This window comes from Vanessa cardui, chromosome 13 (assembly GCF_905220365.1).
Source record: "Vanessa cardui chromosome 13, ilVanCard2.1, whole genome shotgun sequence".
Taxonomy (NCBI): domain Eukaryota; kingdom Metazoa; phylum Arthropoda; class Insecta; order Lepidoptera; family Nymphalidae; genus Vanessa; species Vanessa cardui.
In genome coordinates this window covers 11671840-11690581 of record NC_061135.1, presented here as the reverse complement: position 1 = coordinate 11690581, position 18742 = coordinate 11671840, and the positions used below count along the sequence as shown (strand labels likewise).

Sequence of the window (18742 nt, the reverse complement as noted above, 5' to 3'; positions counted from 1 at the left end):
AACTTTGATAATATTAATTGAATTTATTAAAATTATAATCATCTGATTTATGTATCCTTATCCTGGTATGGACAAACCAAAAGTGGACCAAGTTTTTCATCCTGCTTTGTATTATTCGTTCAATTTTATGGACACTATTTAATTTTGTTTAATTTATGCAAATAAAATGAATAACATATTTTTTAATGTATTAACTACGTTAAGTATATTTTTAATTGAACGAAATTTCTTCTAAGTAAAAGTAATACATTGTCCAATGCTAAGTCATTTAGTTCAGACAGAAACTCAGTAACTAGAAGTTATGTTCGTATTAAAGTCAACAATGCAAATAATACGAAGCTTTATGTTCAATAGCAGACTGCTCAGTACAATACTCGACAACTAATTGGTACAATTGTTCATTGTAAAATGTAAAAATATAACAAATAGATACACGGCTTCTAATAATAGAGCCCTCGTCTACGTTTGGGTGTCTCCCATCTTCTTAATATTAAACATTAGTTCAAGATGTTGTTTTGTGTAATGAATATTTAGAAGCTTAGTTTTAGATATTACAAAAGAACCAACTTGACTGCCTTTTTCTCAAGTATAGATTATTTAGTTAAAAGGAAAGATTTTTCAATTTAAGCTGAAGATAAATCATAAAACAAACCACAAGAAAATTCAATGGCGTTTTATACTCGAATTACTCAGAAGAACGCAAGTCTTCTAAATAGTAAACCAGCATGGCATCATCATCATGAGTAAATTTCAATGTATTTTAGTCTACTTATACAGTCCAGTCCACTTTCATATTCTCTAGGCTATATTTAAAAATCCATATACCAAATATCCATAAATTGTATGTGACAAATTTTGGCAGGTTTGTTATCTTGCTTCAAATAATTATAAACATTTTATGAAACACTCAGGGTCGGATTTAGGGGAGGGCTACATGGGCCCACAATAGAGCTCCGACGAGATAAGAATTTTAATGTAATATAGGTATGTCTGCATATCTATATATATAGTCAAATTATAGTTATAGTAATATTATAAGTATTGCTGTTATAAAAGTTGGTACAAGGAGTACATGAATGAGAAGTAGTCTCAAAATTATTTATAAAAATATGTCAGCTCCTCTACTTCTGATGCCCCAGTGGCTCCAAATACGGTCCTGGAAACACTCAATTATTTTGAATTGACCTAAATAACTAATCATATAGAGAGCGGTTATTCGGAGAAGTGTGAATGAGTAACTTTATAATCAATACCTGCCTACATACATACATCGTTCGTGTAATACGTGTGTGAATAAGTAAGCACTGTCGATACATGTCGTTTCCACTAAATAAATAACTGGCTCAAAGTATTCGAGTGTAAATAGATGGTGCCGGTTAAAGTTTACAATTTCGTATGATTTATCAGCCTGTAAATTTCCCACTGCTGAGCTAAGGCCTCCTCTCCCTTTAAGGAGAAGGTTTGGAACATATTCCACCAGGCTGTTCCAATGTGGGTAGGTGGAATACACATGTGGCAGAATTTTTATGAAATTAGTCATTATGTTTCATCACCATGTTTTCCTTCACCGCCGAGCATGAAATTAATTATAAACGAAAATTAATCCCATGTATAGTGGTGCTTGCCTGGGTTTGAACCCGCAATCATCGGTTAAGATGCAGTTCTACACTACCACAACTGGGCCATCTCGGCGCTTATTAGGCTTGAATTTAATAATACACGTCAAGAGGAATTCAAATACGTTTATTTCTGGGCAGAATATCTTGTGATTTATGTATGGCAAAATTCGAAACTGTACTTTTGCCGCTCTTAACTTAATTATTATTTATATAGTGAAGAAATTCAAATATTTACTTTCTATATATATATTTATATATATATATACTTTCTATATATAAATATTTACGTCCTTCGTCCTATCGTTGTTTGGTGCCCCCCTCTTACCCCTTTCGTCTCCTTCTTCACCCGCCCTTCCCACTAACGGGTATAATTTGTTATATCTTTGTATTTTATAATCTGTATAAAGAAGTTACTGCTGAGATTGTTTTAACCGTTTCCGATAGAGCGTTCCGGTGTTAGCTTAACATTTAATTAATTTTAACATTTAAGTATATTCACTTCAAAGGATCTGGCGGAAAATCGAATAGAGATAATTTTAATTTTATTTATTTTAATCGATTCATTGTTTCAGATCGATTTAAAACATATAAACCAAAAGAAAGGTGACATGGTAGAAGTAGGTATCGACCTTCGAGAGTACTATCCCTCAGTGGAATGGGATATCCTCGGAGTACCAGCGGAAAGGCACGAGAGATACTATCCCTGTTGTCAAGAACCATATCCTGGTAAGTATATCACCTATAAGTCTAGTACAGTGAAATTTAAAGTATCTTATAAATAGATGACTAGTTTTAAATTGAAGAATACCATTTACATTTAAAGGACGACTTATCGGGGTCAAATAAATCAAGTAATTATTTTAGTACTATATTAAATTGTGTGAAAAGTATATTGCATTAAATAAAACGATCGCCTCCTGGCTATTTCTTTTCGTATTAAATGTATCAAACATCAAAAAGTTTTCTTCCATATTGAATAAAGGAATTTGAATTTTATTTTGAGTTTGAATAGTAATTGTAGTGCTCAAGTATCTGCTCCTGGTTACATTAGATGCAAATACCTCAAGCTTAGAATGATAGTGGACGGCAAACTCACGCGACCGGAAAAAAATCAGATATAAGACCAACGGCATATTTACAAGAAAACACTTCTAATTTTCCAAACGCCCGGTAATTTTTTCTTGGACCAAATAGAGACCTGAACCTAGAACCTCGGTGAAAACAGTCATGTTAGATTTATTTGGAAAACAGTAAAGAGTACAACACAAATTTATTATTTGAAGACTCCGATTTGTATAGCTGTGCGACGGATAAAAGGGTAACTGGAGGGTGATGGGCCCAAAGCTGATATTCGCTTGCCTCCCATAGATAAAGGCGGGAGCCATCAGAGAAAATTAAACAAAGATCACTTGTACTAGTTTATTTATAATGTTAACATCAACGAAACGACTGTTCAAATGATTTACGAGTATCTCTTGAATTCTAAAATCGAAATTCTAGTATAAACAAGACATTACAGAGTGTGTTACGAGATCAAATTAAATCTACATTTCTTAATGAATAAAATAACAAAAAAATTAATGATTTGTAGACTATATTAATGATATAAAATAATTCAGATGAATTGATTTATTATTCATTACTAGTCGCCCGCAGCTTCGCCCGCGTTTTAGGGCGTCGGTTCATGGTTGTCATGTGGCAACCAAATTTCATCAAATTCAGACAGTTAGACAGACAGAGTTACTTTCACATATATAATCTGTTACCTAAACTTGGCTGACACGCTACCGCGTGTCTAGATTAATATAGGTTTTCACACAGTTATAAATAAATAGCTCTGAAGGATACATTTTCAGCAATAAATATAATCTAAATGCGTATATCTTTCACGAAATCCGCTTTAAAAAGAATGCTCTCATGGCATTAATCGGTGGCGTTTGTATCAGTATTCACGACACGTTCTAAGTATACTTTGCGGGCATTAACAAAACAACCGTTTAACCTGTTAGACGGCGGTAGAACGCAGTAATTTAGCATAGATAAGCATTGTCGACGTGCCGCGGTATTTACGGCTTTCGAGGTGAGATTAGGCCTCTGACGTGGCGATTTGGGTTTTCAGAAGGGTGCTTTTCGTTTTTTTTTTGTTTTAACGTTTTTTTTTATTGATGTTTCTATTTTATTTTTGTAAGATGTCTTGATAAGGTGTGTTATCTCCATTAAAATATGTTAAATTTTTAATAGGATTTTTTTTTCGTTTTTAATTCTAGTTGAACTCTTATATACATTTAATCTCAAATTTTATAAAGCAAAATGAAGATTGTTCATATGTATAGTAATTAAAAATTTTTATAATTTTAAATATTTCAATGATTTAATATTAAAGTGATAGCATTATTCAAAATCAAAATAAACTTTTTTCAAGTAAGCTTTTACAAGCACTTTTGAATCATCATTTTACAATTAAGTAAAGCCGATTCGGAAACTAGATTCTACCGAGAAGAACCGGCAAGAAACACAGTAGTTGTTCTTTTTCGACATTTAAAAAATACAAAGTCGTGTTAATTAAAACAATTATTTAAATTAATATATCCTGTTTTGAAGTCAACAGGTATTAACTTCACTCTTTTTTATCATCTATAAAATCTTGTATCGAATAATATGCATTTTTTACCACTGTATTTTTTTACAAACGATTTGAATTTACGAAACGGCAAAGTTAAAAATGTCTGCGGATTTTATTTATAGAAACGGACACCTTGCCCCAAGAAGGATTTATTGACTTCTTAATGAAAAGATCAGCCGTTTCGCTTACGATTTGTATCTTGTGTTGCTTCAATTTACAGCGTATTCCATGAGGATTTTTTTGATATGATATATATTGAAAACATTGTATTACGTACAATAAAGCTAGTCTAAGCTACCTATAAGCCATGGATTGAATTAAATCCACAAAAAAAAATCAATAAGGCAAGTTATCCAAGTAATTCCGCTTGTATATCTCGATCTACGTTCAATTATCTAAACATAATTTAATCAAAGTTAACAATATCAACACCGTGTTTACTTGTGAGAAACTTCGATTACATTTAGTCACTTGTAATTGCTTGTTGATTCTCGATTAACTATTACTGATTCGGTTAAAGGGTCAAAACTAATCGTTCGTACCCTTGTATAAGTATCAATCTGTGTAACTGTTAAAGAACTTCGAATATTTTCGTATCATATCTCCGAGTATTTACGATACAAATATAATTGAGAAACTTGTTACTCACGTAACAATTATAATATAAATTATTTTGTTATTATAGCTAGACTGAATAATTCACCGTTGGGTAACTGGCTTCTTTAATATATTACACTGGAAAACCTAAAGTAAAAGTAAAATAACAGCCTGTAAACCTCTCACTGTTTGGATAAGGCATCCTCTTCCATTAAGGAGAGGGTTTGGAACATAATCCACCACGATGTTCCATTGCGGGTTGGTGAAATGCACGTGTGGCAGAATTTCGATGAATTTCGAGGAAAACATCGTGAGGAAACCTGTATGTGATTAAACACATACAGGTTTCCTCACGATGTTGTGCTCGCCGAGCACGAGATTAATTATAAACACAAATTAAGCACATATATAGAGTGGTGCTTGCCTGGGCTTGAACCCGCGATCATCGGTTAAGATGCACGCGTTCTAACCACTGGGCCATCTCAGCTCTGGAAAACCTAATGTTATTAAATTAAACTTATACTAGCAAAAGTTCGTAAAATTTTACTGGTTAGAATAATCAAAAGAATCGCATATCTGATCTTTTATCTTTATCATACGTAGCCGGACAACTATGCTAGCTGATGGTAATTGGTCATCACTGCCCATAGACATTGGGAACTGAGATGTTATGTCTCTTGTGTCTGTAACAATTCACCCTTCAAACCGGAGCACATCGTGCGATACTCGTACGATGTACTTCGCGATAGAATATCTGATGAGTGGGTGATACCTACCCAGACACAAAGCGCAAAGCCCTACTATGAAAACTCATAATTGAAATGCGTGGTACGGTTAGTACTATTTTATCGGTTATTACTCGAACCAATTATGCACAAAACGAATTTATTTATCGCTCCTGTAAGAGCTACAATATGAAATTTAATGACGTGCACATGTTTTTTTGTACGCTCAATACATTTAAAAAAAGAGTTAGTGAGCATTTGTAAATTTAGTCCTTGTTTTTTTTATTATTATTTTTTATATTATATATATATTTCACTAGTTTGCAGTGTGTGTATAATTAATATTTATAATTTACTAAATTGCTTGTTATCGCATGAATTAGTTTTAAGTGGAAACTTGATTGGTGTGTGAACGAATTAATTGTTGTAGGTACTGTATATTTCCCAATTATAATAAAAAAATAAACAATACATACATACGAGTACCAAGACATATGTATGTGTTTTCGTAGTTCATTTACAGCATCGGTCGCTCGTTTCGGTGTGATTATAATATATTTTTTTTGTAACACGCCTAGCCATTTGACATCGCTTTCAATGAATTTTAATACAATACCGCGTTTATTGCTATGACTTTAATAAAAAATAAAACGAAATGTGCTGAAATTACGACCGGCGTTATATTTATCGAGTTGTCACGCTTTAAACGACTACATTTTTAACGATGGTAATGTCACAGAGTGGTATGTAGATAATATATTATGTTGATTTTTTTTTTAGCAATATTTTTCTATTTAATGAATATCTACTTCTCCATCTGATCTAACTTCTATACTAATATTATAAATATGAAAGTAACTCTGTCTGTCACTACTTAACAGCTAAATCGAATTTGATGAAATTTAGGATGAAGCAAATTTTAATTATATTATAAGTATAATTTTAAATTTTAAGCAAAATACAATGAGATAAACAATATTTCTTTCGCCGGTTCTTCTCAGATCAGGGTATTTTCTTTTCCGAACCGGTGGTAGTGTTTCAATTGACCATCAATAAGAAAGTGTAATGCTTCTATATTGAATAAAGTTATTTGAGTTTGAGTTTGACCTCCAAGGAAGGACATACCTTTACTTATTGCCTAACACATGACAACCAAAGCCCTAAAACGCGAACGAAGGCGCAACTGACTAGTAATTGTATAGGATTAAGCATCTGTCAAAATTGAAAAACACGTTTGGATGATATTGCCGTTTTAATAAGTGATTTAATAGGAACAAAACAATACCATACTTAGCGCTTTTTTATTACTATTAAAGCTAGTGATGGGCGAAACAATATCTAGTAAGAGGATAGTAACTACTCAGACGGACTTGCCTAAATGAATGCCATCATTTTATAAGTAATATAATATAAACCCTAAATTTAATTCAATTCAATTTTATCAAGTCTAAAATATTTCTTTTCGAACTTTTTCACAATAAACAAGCAAGTGTAACGTTTCTCTACTGAATAAATTTTTCGAATCTGACGTTCAAATCATTCATCAACTTTGGCTACAAATAAAAATCACCCTCCGTGCAATTATTTCTTCAATATTCTTCGTAACAAATTCAATTTGAAAGTCGAATAAACAGAAATTGTTTATACTAATTGTTCTAGTTCGTATTCAAATTGCTTCTGCATCGTCTAAGTGATTGGCGACTCGAATTGGGACTAACTGAAGTAATTTGAATGTTCTGCCGTCTGCTGTTTGTTACCTAAATGTAATTCATCTCGGTAGTGTTTATCATTTAATTTCCTAACATGCCTTCAATTATAATAAATCTAGAATATTTAATATTATCTATTTCGATTATAATTCATTTAATTTATTGGCTATATGAGAAACTACATGGTTATCATTTACTTGTCAGATTTACGTTTTGAAAGTATTACGAATTACGTTTTAAATATTGATTAATATTGATGGACTGATATTAAAAAGCACAGCTAAAGTCGGTAGGTCTAACAGGGTGAAATTTTGGATAGAAATCTATTTTGGATATAATTCTATTATGAATTTCTTTACAAAATTTTCATAGGTGAGTTATGATAGAATTTTCGAAAAGGCTTATATTTAGAGAATAGTTTTTTGGTGGTGTTTATTACTCGTTTTTTTTTGTAATCTTATAGCTAAGAAAATCGATATTTCGAGTTATTTTAATATGTTTTGAATTTTTTAATAATATATCGCCTAAGACTAAGAGAATGAAACGTCTTTGAAATTTTAAATATTGTAATCGGTGTTTATGCTTCCGTTTATAAATAACAGACTAACATCGCAGTCTTTTTCTTTGATTGTGACATACATAGTAAATATAAAATATAAACAAAAAAAAAATTTTTTTTGAACAATTGTAATCACAATTAAAACAAGTGAAATCACAAATTAACTACCATCTATTGTTTCAGATATCTTCTTCAATATAACGCTAAGAAGAAAAACTCTATTCTACACAGTCAACTTGATCGTACCTTGTGTCGGTATATCGTATCTATCCGTTCTCGTCTTCTACTTACCCGCCGATTCCGGAGAGAAGATTGCTCTCAGTATCTCCATCCTTCTCTCGCAAACGATGTTCTTCCTTCTAATCTCCGAAATTATTCCATCGACATCTCTGGCATTACCACTGTTGGGCAAGTATCTACTTTTCACGATGCTGTTAGTAGGACTGTCAGTAGTAATAACGATCTTCATACTAAATGTTCACTATCGTAAGCCAAGCACTCATAAAATGGCACCTTGGGTGAGGAAATTCTTCATAACTAAACTACCGAAGCTGTTGCTAATGAGAGTTCCAAAAGACTTGTTGAGGGATCTTGCAGCGCAGAAGATAGCCGGTCGAAGTATGAAGAAGAATAAGTTCAAGGATGCCTTAGCTGCTGCTGAACAGACAAATTCTAATGCTTCAAGTCCTGATTCCCTGCGTCATCATCTACCTGGTGGTTGTAATGGATTGCATTCAACAACAGCCACGAACAGGTAAGTTACTTCAAAATACACAAGCGTTCCAAAATAACCTAACTATCTAAATTTTTTAAACTTAATATTGTATGCAGTATATATGTATATGTGTATATATGTTTATGCAATTGGTTGGAAATGTTATAATTGCAAAATATACTGAATTTAATACAAAAAACGATTCTGAGTTTTTCGTCAAACTAATGGCAACATTCATTAAAATTCAATAGCATCCGCTTTTACCATTCAAGCGATCTAGCATTTCGCTTTTTTGTTTGAATTTTTGAAATGAAATTCAATTGAAGTTCAAGTAGTATTTAATTATTTAGATACTCACGAACTGTCCTATTTTATCTTATATATTCTTTAGATTCAGCGGTCTGGTTGGAGCTCTCGGTAGTCTTGGCGCTGGATACAATGGGCTCCCTTCCGTTATGTCTGGCTTAGATGACTCACTCAGCGATATCACTCCACGAAAGAAGTATCCATTTGAACTAGAAAAAGCCATCCACAACGTAATGTTTATTCAGCATCACATGCAAAGACAAGATGAATTTAACGCGGTAAGTTTTCATTTAAAGTGAGAAACTTTAAAGAACAGTTTCTTCGTACTAACAAGTACATAAACTATAATGACGAAAATCAAAGTTGTCGACCGATAAAAATATAAACGTGTGTGTGTATTAAACGCAAAATAGTTATATATCTGTTTAACGCCAACAGGAAGACCAGGATTGGGGTTTCGTCGCAATGGTCCTCGACAGATTGTTCCTCTGGATTTTCACGATCGCCTCTATAGTTGGAACATTTGCAATTCTCTGCGAAGCGCCCTCACTGTACGATGACACAAAACCAATAGACATGGTTTTGTCTTCCGTAGCCCAGCAACAGTTCTTACCTGTCGATAGTGGAGATTCTTAAATTAACGTCAGAACTATGCAGACTTAGGAATTTTTAGAGGCTTCTCACATAAATAATGAAAAATACTGCCGGCTTGATTAATATATATTCCACAAATTTCGATGCCATTTCCAAATTAACGCAATATTATTGGTTGTAAATCTGTCTATTGTATGGTCACTATTTTCAAGAAACGATTCGTTTTGCTTACGGTTTGTAAAATTATCTGTGAAGCTAAATGAAGGCGTAATTTTATCAATAAAATGTCATATAATGTTAGTTATAATAAGCATACAAGTGTAGATAATAAGTTCATTCGATAATATTTGTAGTAGCCAAAATGGGCTGTGATTTTTATGATTAATTTTTAATAACGTAATTTAAATATAAGACAAAAATATCTCAATGGAATTTAGTATTAAAAATCTTTCTAATTTTAAGATTGTCTCTATTGATAATGTTGAGATTTTTCATAGCTACAATTTGACTAAGAAATAAATGAGATATTCAAACGTTTTGTTTGTCTTCTATTTGTTTTTAAACCATTCATTTAATTATGATGAAACTTTTTGGATTTGTAAACAAACCCATATAAAATAAATATCATCACATAGTATAAAACAAAGTCGCTTCACGGCGACTATACTCTAAGACCTTTTGAACTATACCTACAACGAGTTTTATTGTGGGTTTTCATCAATGAGCAGAGTGATTCAAGAGGTTTATATGTATAAAATAAACATATTACAGAAGGGAAAAACTGATACCTTCAACTTTCATAGCCAGAAAAAATAATGCTAATGGTTTAACGTTTGTCTTTCAATGTAAACGTTGTATGTAAACCGTGTGAGGCCAGTACGGATAGCTATTACATCATATAGTATGTTAAAGTTTTTATTTTACAAATATCGTAAATATTAATTCGCATTTAGTGTTTTCGCCTCCTAACCTATATTTAATAATTTAGTTTAAAACAAAACTTTATTTTAAGTTCAATTAAGATATTACGTAAAACTTGTCGTCATAAGATAACTAAATTTATTTTAAAAAATAACTAAATTTGTGTCAAATTTTATTCTAATCAGTCGACAATTAGGGCTGTGCTAATGTCAAAAGATCATTTATTAGATAAGTCACTCACTCGATCCTATTTATTTCGATGTGAATTAAACCTTAAATTATAATATGACAAATTTTACTGCCAAATATTACAAATTAATTATAAATAAACAATATATTTGAATTGGCATATGTAAGTTGCGTCCCGAGTGATAGCGGCAGCGTGTTCATGTGTCCGCTCGAAGACCGGACAGGCTCGTTAATTTCCAGTATTTTTACGTGCCGCCGTCACTCAGAACGCACACTAAGTTTTTCCTGAACGGCAGGTTATAATCAAATGCCATTACTCTATAAAGTACGTGCAATTTAAGTTTGTGGCCTGTAGTAAGGTTGTTATATAACGTTTTTGTAAAATAAATGTAACTACAGGCGAAGGAGTCATCTTAGTTGCAAAGGTGACGCTAACACAAAAAGTGACGTATTGACGATGTAAGGATTGGTTAATATTTCTTAAAGCACCAACATATAAGGCCGATGGTATGATCACTTACACCTTTAACTATTTAATAAATGCAGATAATAGTTAAAAGTTAAAAAGTAATGATTAAGTTGTGTTTATAATTGACATCGTGAGGAAACCTGCATATGTCTAGTTTCAAGGAAATTATGATACGTGTATACATTAAGCCGCAATGAAGCAGGAATAAGCTCCTAAACTTCTCTTCAAAAGGACGAGGAGGCTGTAGCTCAACAGTAAGACAAGTACGGGTTATTGTTACAAATTAGCTGTACATGTGTCCCTGTTGGGCAAATATCTCCTCTCCTTTTAAGCAGGCTTGGAGCTTAATCTACCATAGAAGGTTGGAAATATGTGGTGAAATATCATGCGATAAATTGTTGTAAATGCTCAAAATAACTTAATAGCATTTTTCCTGAAAAATAATCTTTGATTTGATTTTCCATGTATTATATCTGTAACCAAATACATTTGTTATTTTTTTATATTAATTTTATTTAATTACATTGTGTTCTATTTAGTTGATATAATTTAAGAATATTTTTATTTAGTTTAACCCTAAAAACTGTGAATGTAGTCTTCCTAAGGTTTAATGGTAAGATAAAAAGTAAAATAAGTTTTAAAATAGCTCATGTTGTTATAGCATTAAATTATTAAAACAAAATAACTGAATTTATTATTAACCATTTATTAATCTCATTAATTTGTGTTACCCAAGATATTATATACAAATGAAAAAAGACAACAAACACAATTCCTAAATAAAATATCCTTATTTACTATAGACAATTACATTTTCTTCTATACACACATTCACTATAATTTGATATAAGCCCTGCTAGTAATAAAGACAGGATTTTTTCTAACATGACTATGCAATTATATCTCGCTATAACTCATCAACCAAAGATGTTCGTAAAATGAATGATGAACGAATGAAGTGATTAAGGAATACACTGACGGACTCATATCTGCACCACAGTTTAGGAATACTTTCGTAATTCGATAAGCATACAAACTTTTTCAATTAACTAAATGAAAATTTCAAGACTGCACATTAATAATTAAATATAAAATTTAAAAATAGAACTCCAGGAAAAGGTTAAATTATGCTCGGTAAAGTAAAATTTACGTATACTATCAGATTCTTGATTAAAGTTTGATATTCTTTTTTTTAATGATTGTTACCTAATTAGTCTTTTAAACTCAAATAAATTTACGTAACCATAAATATGGATACTTCGTCCGAACTCACCCCACAAATTGTGACAATTTTGCAGGAAGGCTTGGATCAACGAACGATTGCTACAAATTTAAATTTAAACCACTCTACATTTTCTAAAGTAAACCGAAGGCTTGTGAAGAGAGGTTTCGGTAGAACTCGGTTAACACCCCGTCGTGATGACCGATTTATTGTTTCCACTTTCAACCCTCAAAATCATTTCCTCGATGGATAATCTAACATTAGGTTGAACATAACACCATTCCTCACACAAACAACTCATTTAAAACTTTTACTTCAATAGCTAAACTTTTATGTTATGCAATTTAAGGTCGAAATTGTGTGTTTACATTTTCGTATTCACAGCAACTTATTTATATGTACATAATTATATGAGTTTTGTTTCCCTCGTTTCTCAATCTGATATAATCAAGTAAATTATTAACACTAGACTATGCTATGCACCAACAAATAACAATACTATGCAAAAACAAAGATAAAAAAAATGAGTTTTTAAATTATAAAATTAAAAAAATCTTACGAAATGTCTTTAAACTATAAAAACGATTACGCCAACATGCGATACACTATGGGCTTTTAAACTTTACTCTACTTTATATTTACTCACCTTTGAAATCAGTGAAAACTTAAGCGCATAGTAAATGAAATGGGCATTTTTTTATTATTTATTACTTCAATAATAAAAGATAAAGATCTATAATTAATCACTTGATCTGCCAACTCAAACAAGAAAATCTCGTCAAACCAGCGTTGTTGACGAATAAACGCCATAAAATGGATGAATCGAAACAGTTAACGTACGGTCGACCCATTAAACTTGTCAGCATGTGAAAAATATCACCACCGCACGTATGAATTCTCCGCCATAAAACCCAAATAAATATGGACGGAATAAATCAATGGATTTACTGAGGAATTCTGACAGCCGCGTGTAAAATTACATAGTACGTAACAAAAATAAAATTTAAACTTTCATAGTAGTTTCTTCGTTCCTGTAGTTGCTTTTGTTTTCGACTTTTAGAATTCGTATTGATTCATGTGCTTCTAACGATCAGTCGAAATATTTTATAAGCTATTTAGCGTCACAATTTTGAATATAAAATATATATTTATGTCTTGTTTATATATTTAAACATGAAACCAGAAAGACGTATCCGTATTTGTAACGCGCTCGGACGTAAAATTTAGAAATGCTTAAGAAATCCATATATGTAGATAGCGCTATATATACTGTTTTGGTAATTATTATGTAAAATATGTTTTATAGAACCGATTAACCACATTTTTAAATAATTCAGGTAGTTTGGTGATAGAATCAATGTAGCCGCTGCACTACATTTGCTTGTTATATATTGATATGACGTCTTATGTCTCAATTTTGGTGGCGAATTGGTGAGATGTAAGAAATAATTAATATTTTTATAGCGTTAATGTATACAGTTTGTAGTAACCACTTTCCATCAGGTGGCAATGTTTAAGATGTTTATCCTTAACTCCTTATTCTATACCATCAGAAGGGTAAAATCAAGCAAATGATTGGGAACCTTAAGATACAGGAGGAGTGAGAGCATATGTAAAGTATATACGTATAGCTAAGAATAGATAAAAAGAAGATCATGAAAATATTCAGTATATAATGCTGAAATACCCGATACATAGACGCTACATAAGTAACTAACTTATTAAGAGACAACAACAAAGAAACCAATGAGAATCATGGAAATTAACATTACAATAGGACACTTGGGCACATTAGTGTTTTAGAAATCATATGAAGTTGTTAGTTTTTATTAAACTTTCTCCGTTCGATTCTCTTCGATGTGCACCTCGAAATAAAAGACTAAAGAAATAAAGAGAGATTCTGTGTCAGTGAAAACACAAGTATTCGTATCATCCTCCGAAGAGTACAACAGTACCCGTTGAAAATAGATGCTATGAACAATATCGTTAACAAAGGTATCATAGGTTGTTTTCTTTTGTTTTATGGTATAGGTTGGCGGACGAGCATATAGGCCACCTGATGGTAAGTGGTCACCATCACCTATAAACAATGACGCTGTAAGAAATATTAACTATTCCTTATATCGTCAATGTGCCCCCAACCTTGGAAACTAAGATGTTATGTCCCTTGTGCCTGTAGTTACACTGGCTCACTCACCCTTCAAACCGGAACACAACAATACTGAGTACTGTTATGTATTAATAACTGTTGAGTGGGTGGTACCTACCCAGACGGGCTTGCATAAAGCCCTAACACCAAGTAAAGGTGTAGGTAAATAAAGTTAGGTATCTTATTTATCTTTAAAGGACATATTGAACTCTTTCATGATCTATCAAAAGACTGAAATCCTATTATGGTTCAAAAGACAACTTAAGCCTGAAGATGGTCTATATCATTACATTTGAAGCTTACAATTTTTTAAACTAATTTAGGAAAGCACATGACCCAAATGGGTTCTTAGTCCTAAATAGTCACTTTGTCAATAGACAATGACAATGATGTACTTATTGAATGTCTTAACCCTATAAAGAACCTACCTACCAGTCTCTTAATTAGTGGTGTTTCGCTTTTATATATCTAGGTGTATATATTTATTTTATTACGATATTACTCAGTATCGTACAGAACTATGATAGCTATAAAGTATAATTACCATAAAAGTATTGAGTATATTGCAGAAATAACACCTGAATATTCTGGTTAAAAGGCCCTTAATCTCCTGAATAATTCATTATCCGATGACCCATCCCTTTATGAAGTCCTGGTACTCTGAAATAGGATGTTTAGCAATTCAATTAGTTTTGAGTTTGCAATTTTATTGCCTAAACTTTATATGTCACTTAGTTTCATATTTGTTTCTGTATTCAATTATTATTATATAAAGTTAGTATGTTAAGGCTAATCTGAACTGCGTATTTGTACTGTATTTGTATATTATTTGAATTTGCTTGAAATGTATCTTTAACAATAAAATTTATTTTATTACAATTTTTATTCAGGAATTTTAATTTTGATTGTTCTTTAAATATTTCTTCATATTTCCAGATTCATATTTTAAGACCTCAAGGACGCTAAATAATTGTCATGATTTAATTTGAGTTCTTAACACATAATTAAAAAATACTTTAATTTGAATAATAAATCCAATCCACATTACATCCTCAACCCTCACAATTGACTTTTACTAACAATTTAGTTTCACATCGAAACCTCTAAAACTGCATCTGTTTTAGAAATAAAAAAAATCGTTCCCACCGTACATTGAGCAAAAACCCTGCCAGTGACTGTCCAACCGATTTGGCACGTTGCCAACTGCATGTACATAGTAGCGAACTGGCTGGCTTTTTAATAGTCATCCTGTTGGCGACGTATGATTGAGTGTCTACGAAAATAACTACTTTAATCGGCTTAGTTTTTACAAATCGGATTTTACAAATCAATGTTTATTTTAAACTTTCCGAACACATTCATTTTCAAACATTATTTTTTGTTCAAATATATGTATAAAAATTTATGAAGTTGATGATGAAGTTAGTGCATCATTTGGATTATCCTGCAAAACAACATTTAACTACAAATACCCTGAAATATTAACGGATACTTTTTTACGTATTTATCTTAAATCAGTGCTATTAATATATAATTCTCCTTAATTTTGACTAACACTTAAACTATTGAGAGAATATACTAGTATCTAAATGCTGTAAAAGTTTACTAATGCTCAATTAAAATAAGATGCTTATAGTTATTTAATTTACTAATTTCTCATATTGTGATACATGGAAATAAAATTGATGACGCCTTAGACGCCTATCAAAGATATTTTAATCAAATATGCACCTTATGACACAGGATTTAGATATGATTGTCCTATGTAAACACAAACGCTTATTTTGACGAGTGTTCTGTCACTAAAGGCATCTAAAAACAATTCAACTAGAATGTTCGTAACTAACTTGGACAGATTGAACCAATTAGAGAAAGTATGATTTGTAATAGCCTACAAAGGTGGCGAGATCAACTTATATGATGGGTAAAACAATAGTTCTGGTTGGCGACAAGTCTATCTTCCCTAGTGGATACAAGTTTTATTATGTATAGTTATTACGAATTCATTTCCCTCTTAGGAAATCACTGTCAATAAGTATAGCGTGATACAAAAATCAACACAATAAAAATGAAACAGTAAGAGACACTTACCTACGGATATGTTTTTTTTTTTGTGATAGGTGGCAAACGGGCAGGAGTCTCACCTGAAGGAAAGTGACTACCACCGCTCATGGACATCTGCATTACCAGGGGGCTAGCACGCACCTGGAGTTGCCGGCCTTTAAGGAAGGATAACTGGTAAACATCCATTCCTATCGGTGTAAGAAGTGACTTAGGCTGATTACAATCTCCGTTTTTAAGCAATTTGTGCTCCTACTAGGGCGCCAACTCCCTATCAGGTGCCTTAATTCGTTCGTATCACTATAGGAAGACAGTTTGATAGAATCAAGCTCTAGTTCTTTAAATTAATACGAAATACACAACGACGTATGTAAGCGCATATCTCAAACAAATCTTATCGTTGGAAAACAGGTCCGTGTTTAAAAACGTTATTTGTGAAATAAAATCCAGTGCTAAATATTTAAAGTAAGCCTGAACGAATCTAAATCCCATTACGGATCTTTAAAAGTTTAAAAATCCGCAAATTTTGATGCAGACCACGTACCGCAAAGATATTACTAATGGAGTCTTCAAAACTGTTTGCACTAACTGAAATATTGCTAGTTTAAAATTCCCCTCATCGCTTATAAGCAATTGAGTTGAGAACAATATCTAATTGGTTTTGTGCTGAGTTAATTATTTAGTCTTCATAATAATAAAAGCCGATGGCCCAGTGGTTAGAACGCGTGCATCTTAACCGATGATTGCGGTTTCAAACCCAGGCAAGCACCACTATATATATGTGCTTAAATTGTGTTTATAATTCATCTCGTGCTGGGCGGTGAAGGAAAACATCGTGAGGAAACCTGCATGTGTCTCATTTCACCGAAATTCTGCCACATGTGCATTCCACCAACCAGCATTGGAACAGCGTGGTGGAATATGTTCCAAACCCTCTCCATAATGGAAGAGGAGGCCTTATCCCAGCAGTGGGAAATTTACAGGCTGTTACTTTACTTTACTTTAATAATAAAAGTAGTAGATAAAATACTTCAGAAGCGGTATTGAGCTATTATTACTTCAATATTTAAATACTATAAACGGGTCTTTAAAGTTTGTGTACGACATATACAATTTAGTATTTTAAACTAATATTATGTTTCAGTTAAAAGGGTGACTTAGTATAATTACTGACACAAGGGACATAACAACTGAATCTCAATGTTGCGGGCGCATTAACGGAGTAATGAGTCTTTTCTAATTATTACAGCGCCAGAGTGCGCAAATGTGACCAGGGGCGAAATTATCATCATAGGAATAATTTAAAAACAGAACTACAAAATATGACTATGAAGTTTTTCGCTTACTTTAAAAGTGGAACATCTCTTTAGGACACAGTTTATTCTAAAAATGTGGCCAGTCCTTCCGTAATTTTGATTAAGGCTTGTCAATTTCATCAAAATTGGAATGATTTAGTCGGAATAGTAAAAACAAAGATACAGCGACACGTCTATGCGCATTATCCACTTATCTCAGCGTATTGCCGGCCAATACCAACATGTTTGTTTGTCATGTTTCCTTCAAATAATTAAAAAGCTATAAGAGATAATTTATAAACACATTGCTAATGTGTTTATAAATGATCTCCTACTGCTGTCTAGCAAATAATGGTAAATATTTTTTTACAATGGCAATGTCTATTTTAGTTCGTGTGACTTAGCATAGAGCCATGTCCGAAAAAATACCATGTGATAAAATGAATAGTCATAAAATTAATTCTTATAGAACCATCTGTTGGAGCTGGACTGGAAGACCTTCAACATCAATTTAAGCTTCAATAGTGACCTCGATATCCGCTGGAATACACAACAACATTTACACAAACCTGGCTTAAATACGTTTACACAAAGCATGCATATGATAGTACTGAAAATAACTTAAATGTATTTCCTAACACCTTATTGCTCCCTAGAAATTACAAATGCTATCTATACTCGTATAAGTGAACATTATTTTAGTATAGTTAAAATATTTTCTTGGTGTTTCAAGATATACAAGCTCTAGCTAGTATATCTTGGTACCTACCAATTAATGACTATTCGTAATGACACATTCTATTCCGACAAAATAGTATAGCTATTTGGCGGAATAGAAAGTGTCTTAATATGTATGTTAATGTATCGTAATATCGTTTCGTTCCCCTTAGATTAATTAATGAGCCTGTGTACATCAAGCTACTTCCGCACCTTAGGTTTTCAAGACGCTCGACTACATTATCAGCTTTATAGAACAAAAAGAAATCTTA

At 32.2% G+C, this 18742-nt stretch overlaps 1 protein-coding gene across 1 annotated transcript in view; it reads left to right on the top strand.

The window, feature by feature from the left end:
* LOC124534835 (acetylcholine receptor subunit alpha-like 2) overlaps positions 1-9866 on the top strand; it is a 29617-nt gene extending 19751 nt beyond the window's left edge. Inside the window, exons 5-8 of the mRNA XM_047110862.1 lie at positions 2192-2345; positions 8016-8586; positions 8939-9131; positions 9292-9866. Coding sequence (XP_046966818.1) covers positions 2192-2345; positions 8016-8586; positions 8939-9131; positions 9292-9489 — 1116 coding nt within the window. The 3' untranslated portion in view covers positions 9490-9866. The remainder of the gene's footprint in view (positions 1-2191; positions 2346-8015; positions 8587-8938; positions 9132-9291) is intronic.
* Positions 9867-18742: the final 8876 nt, after the last annotated feature.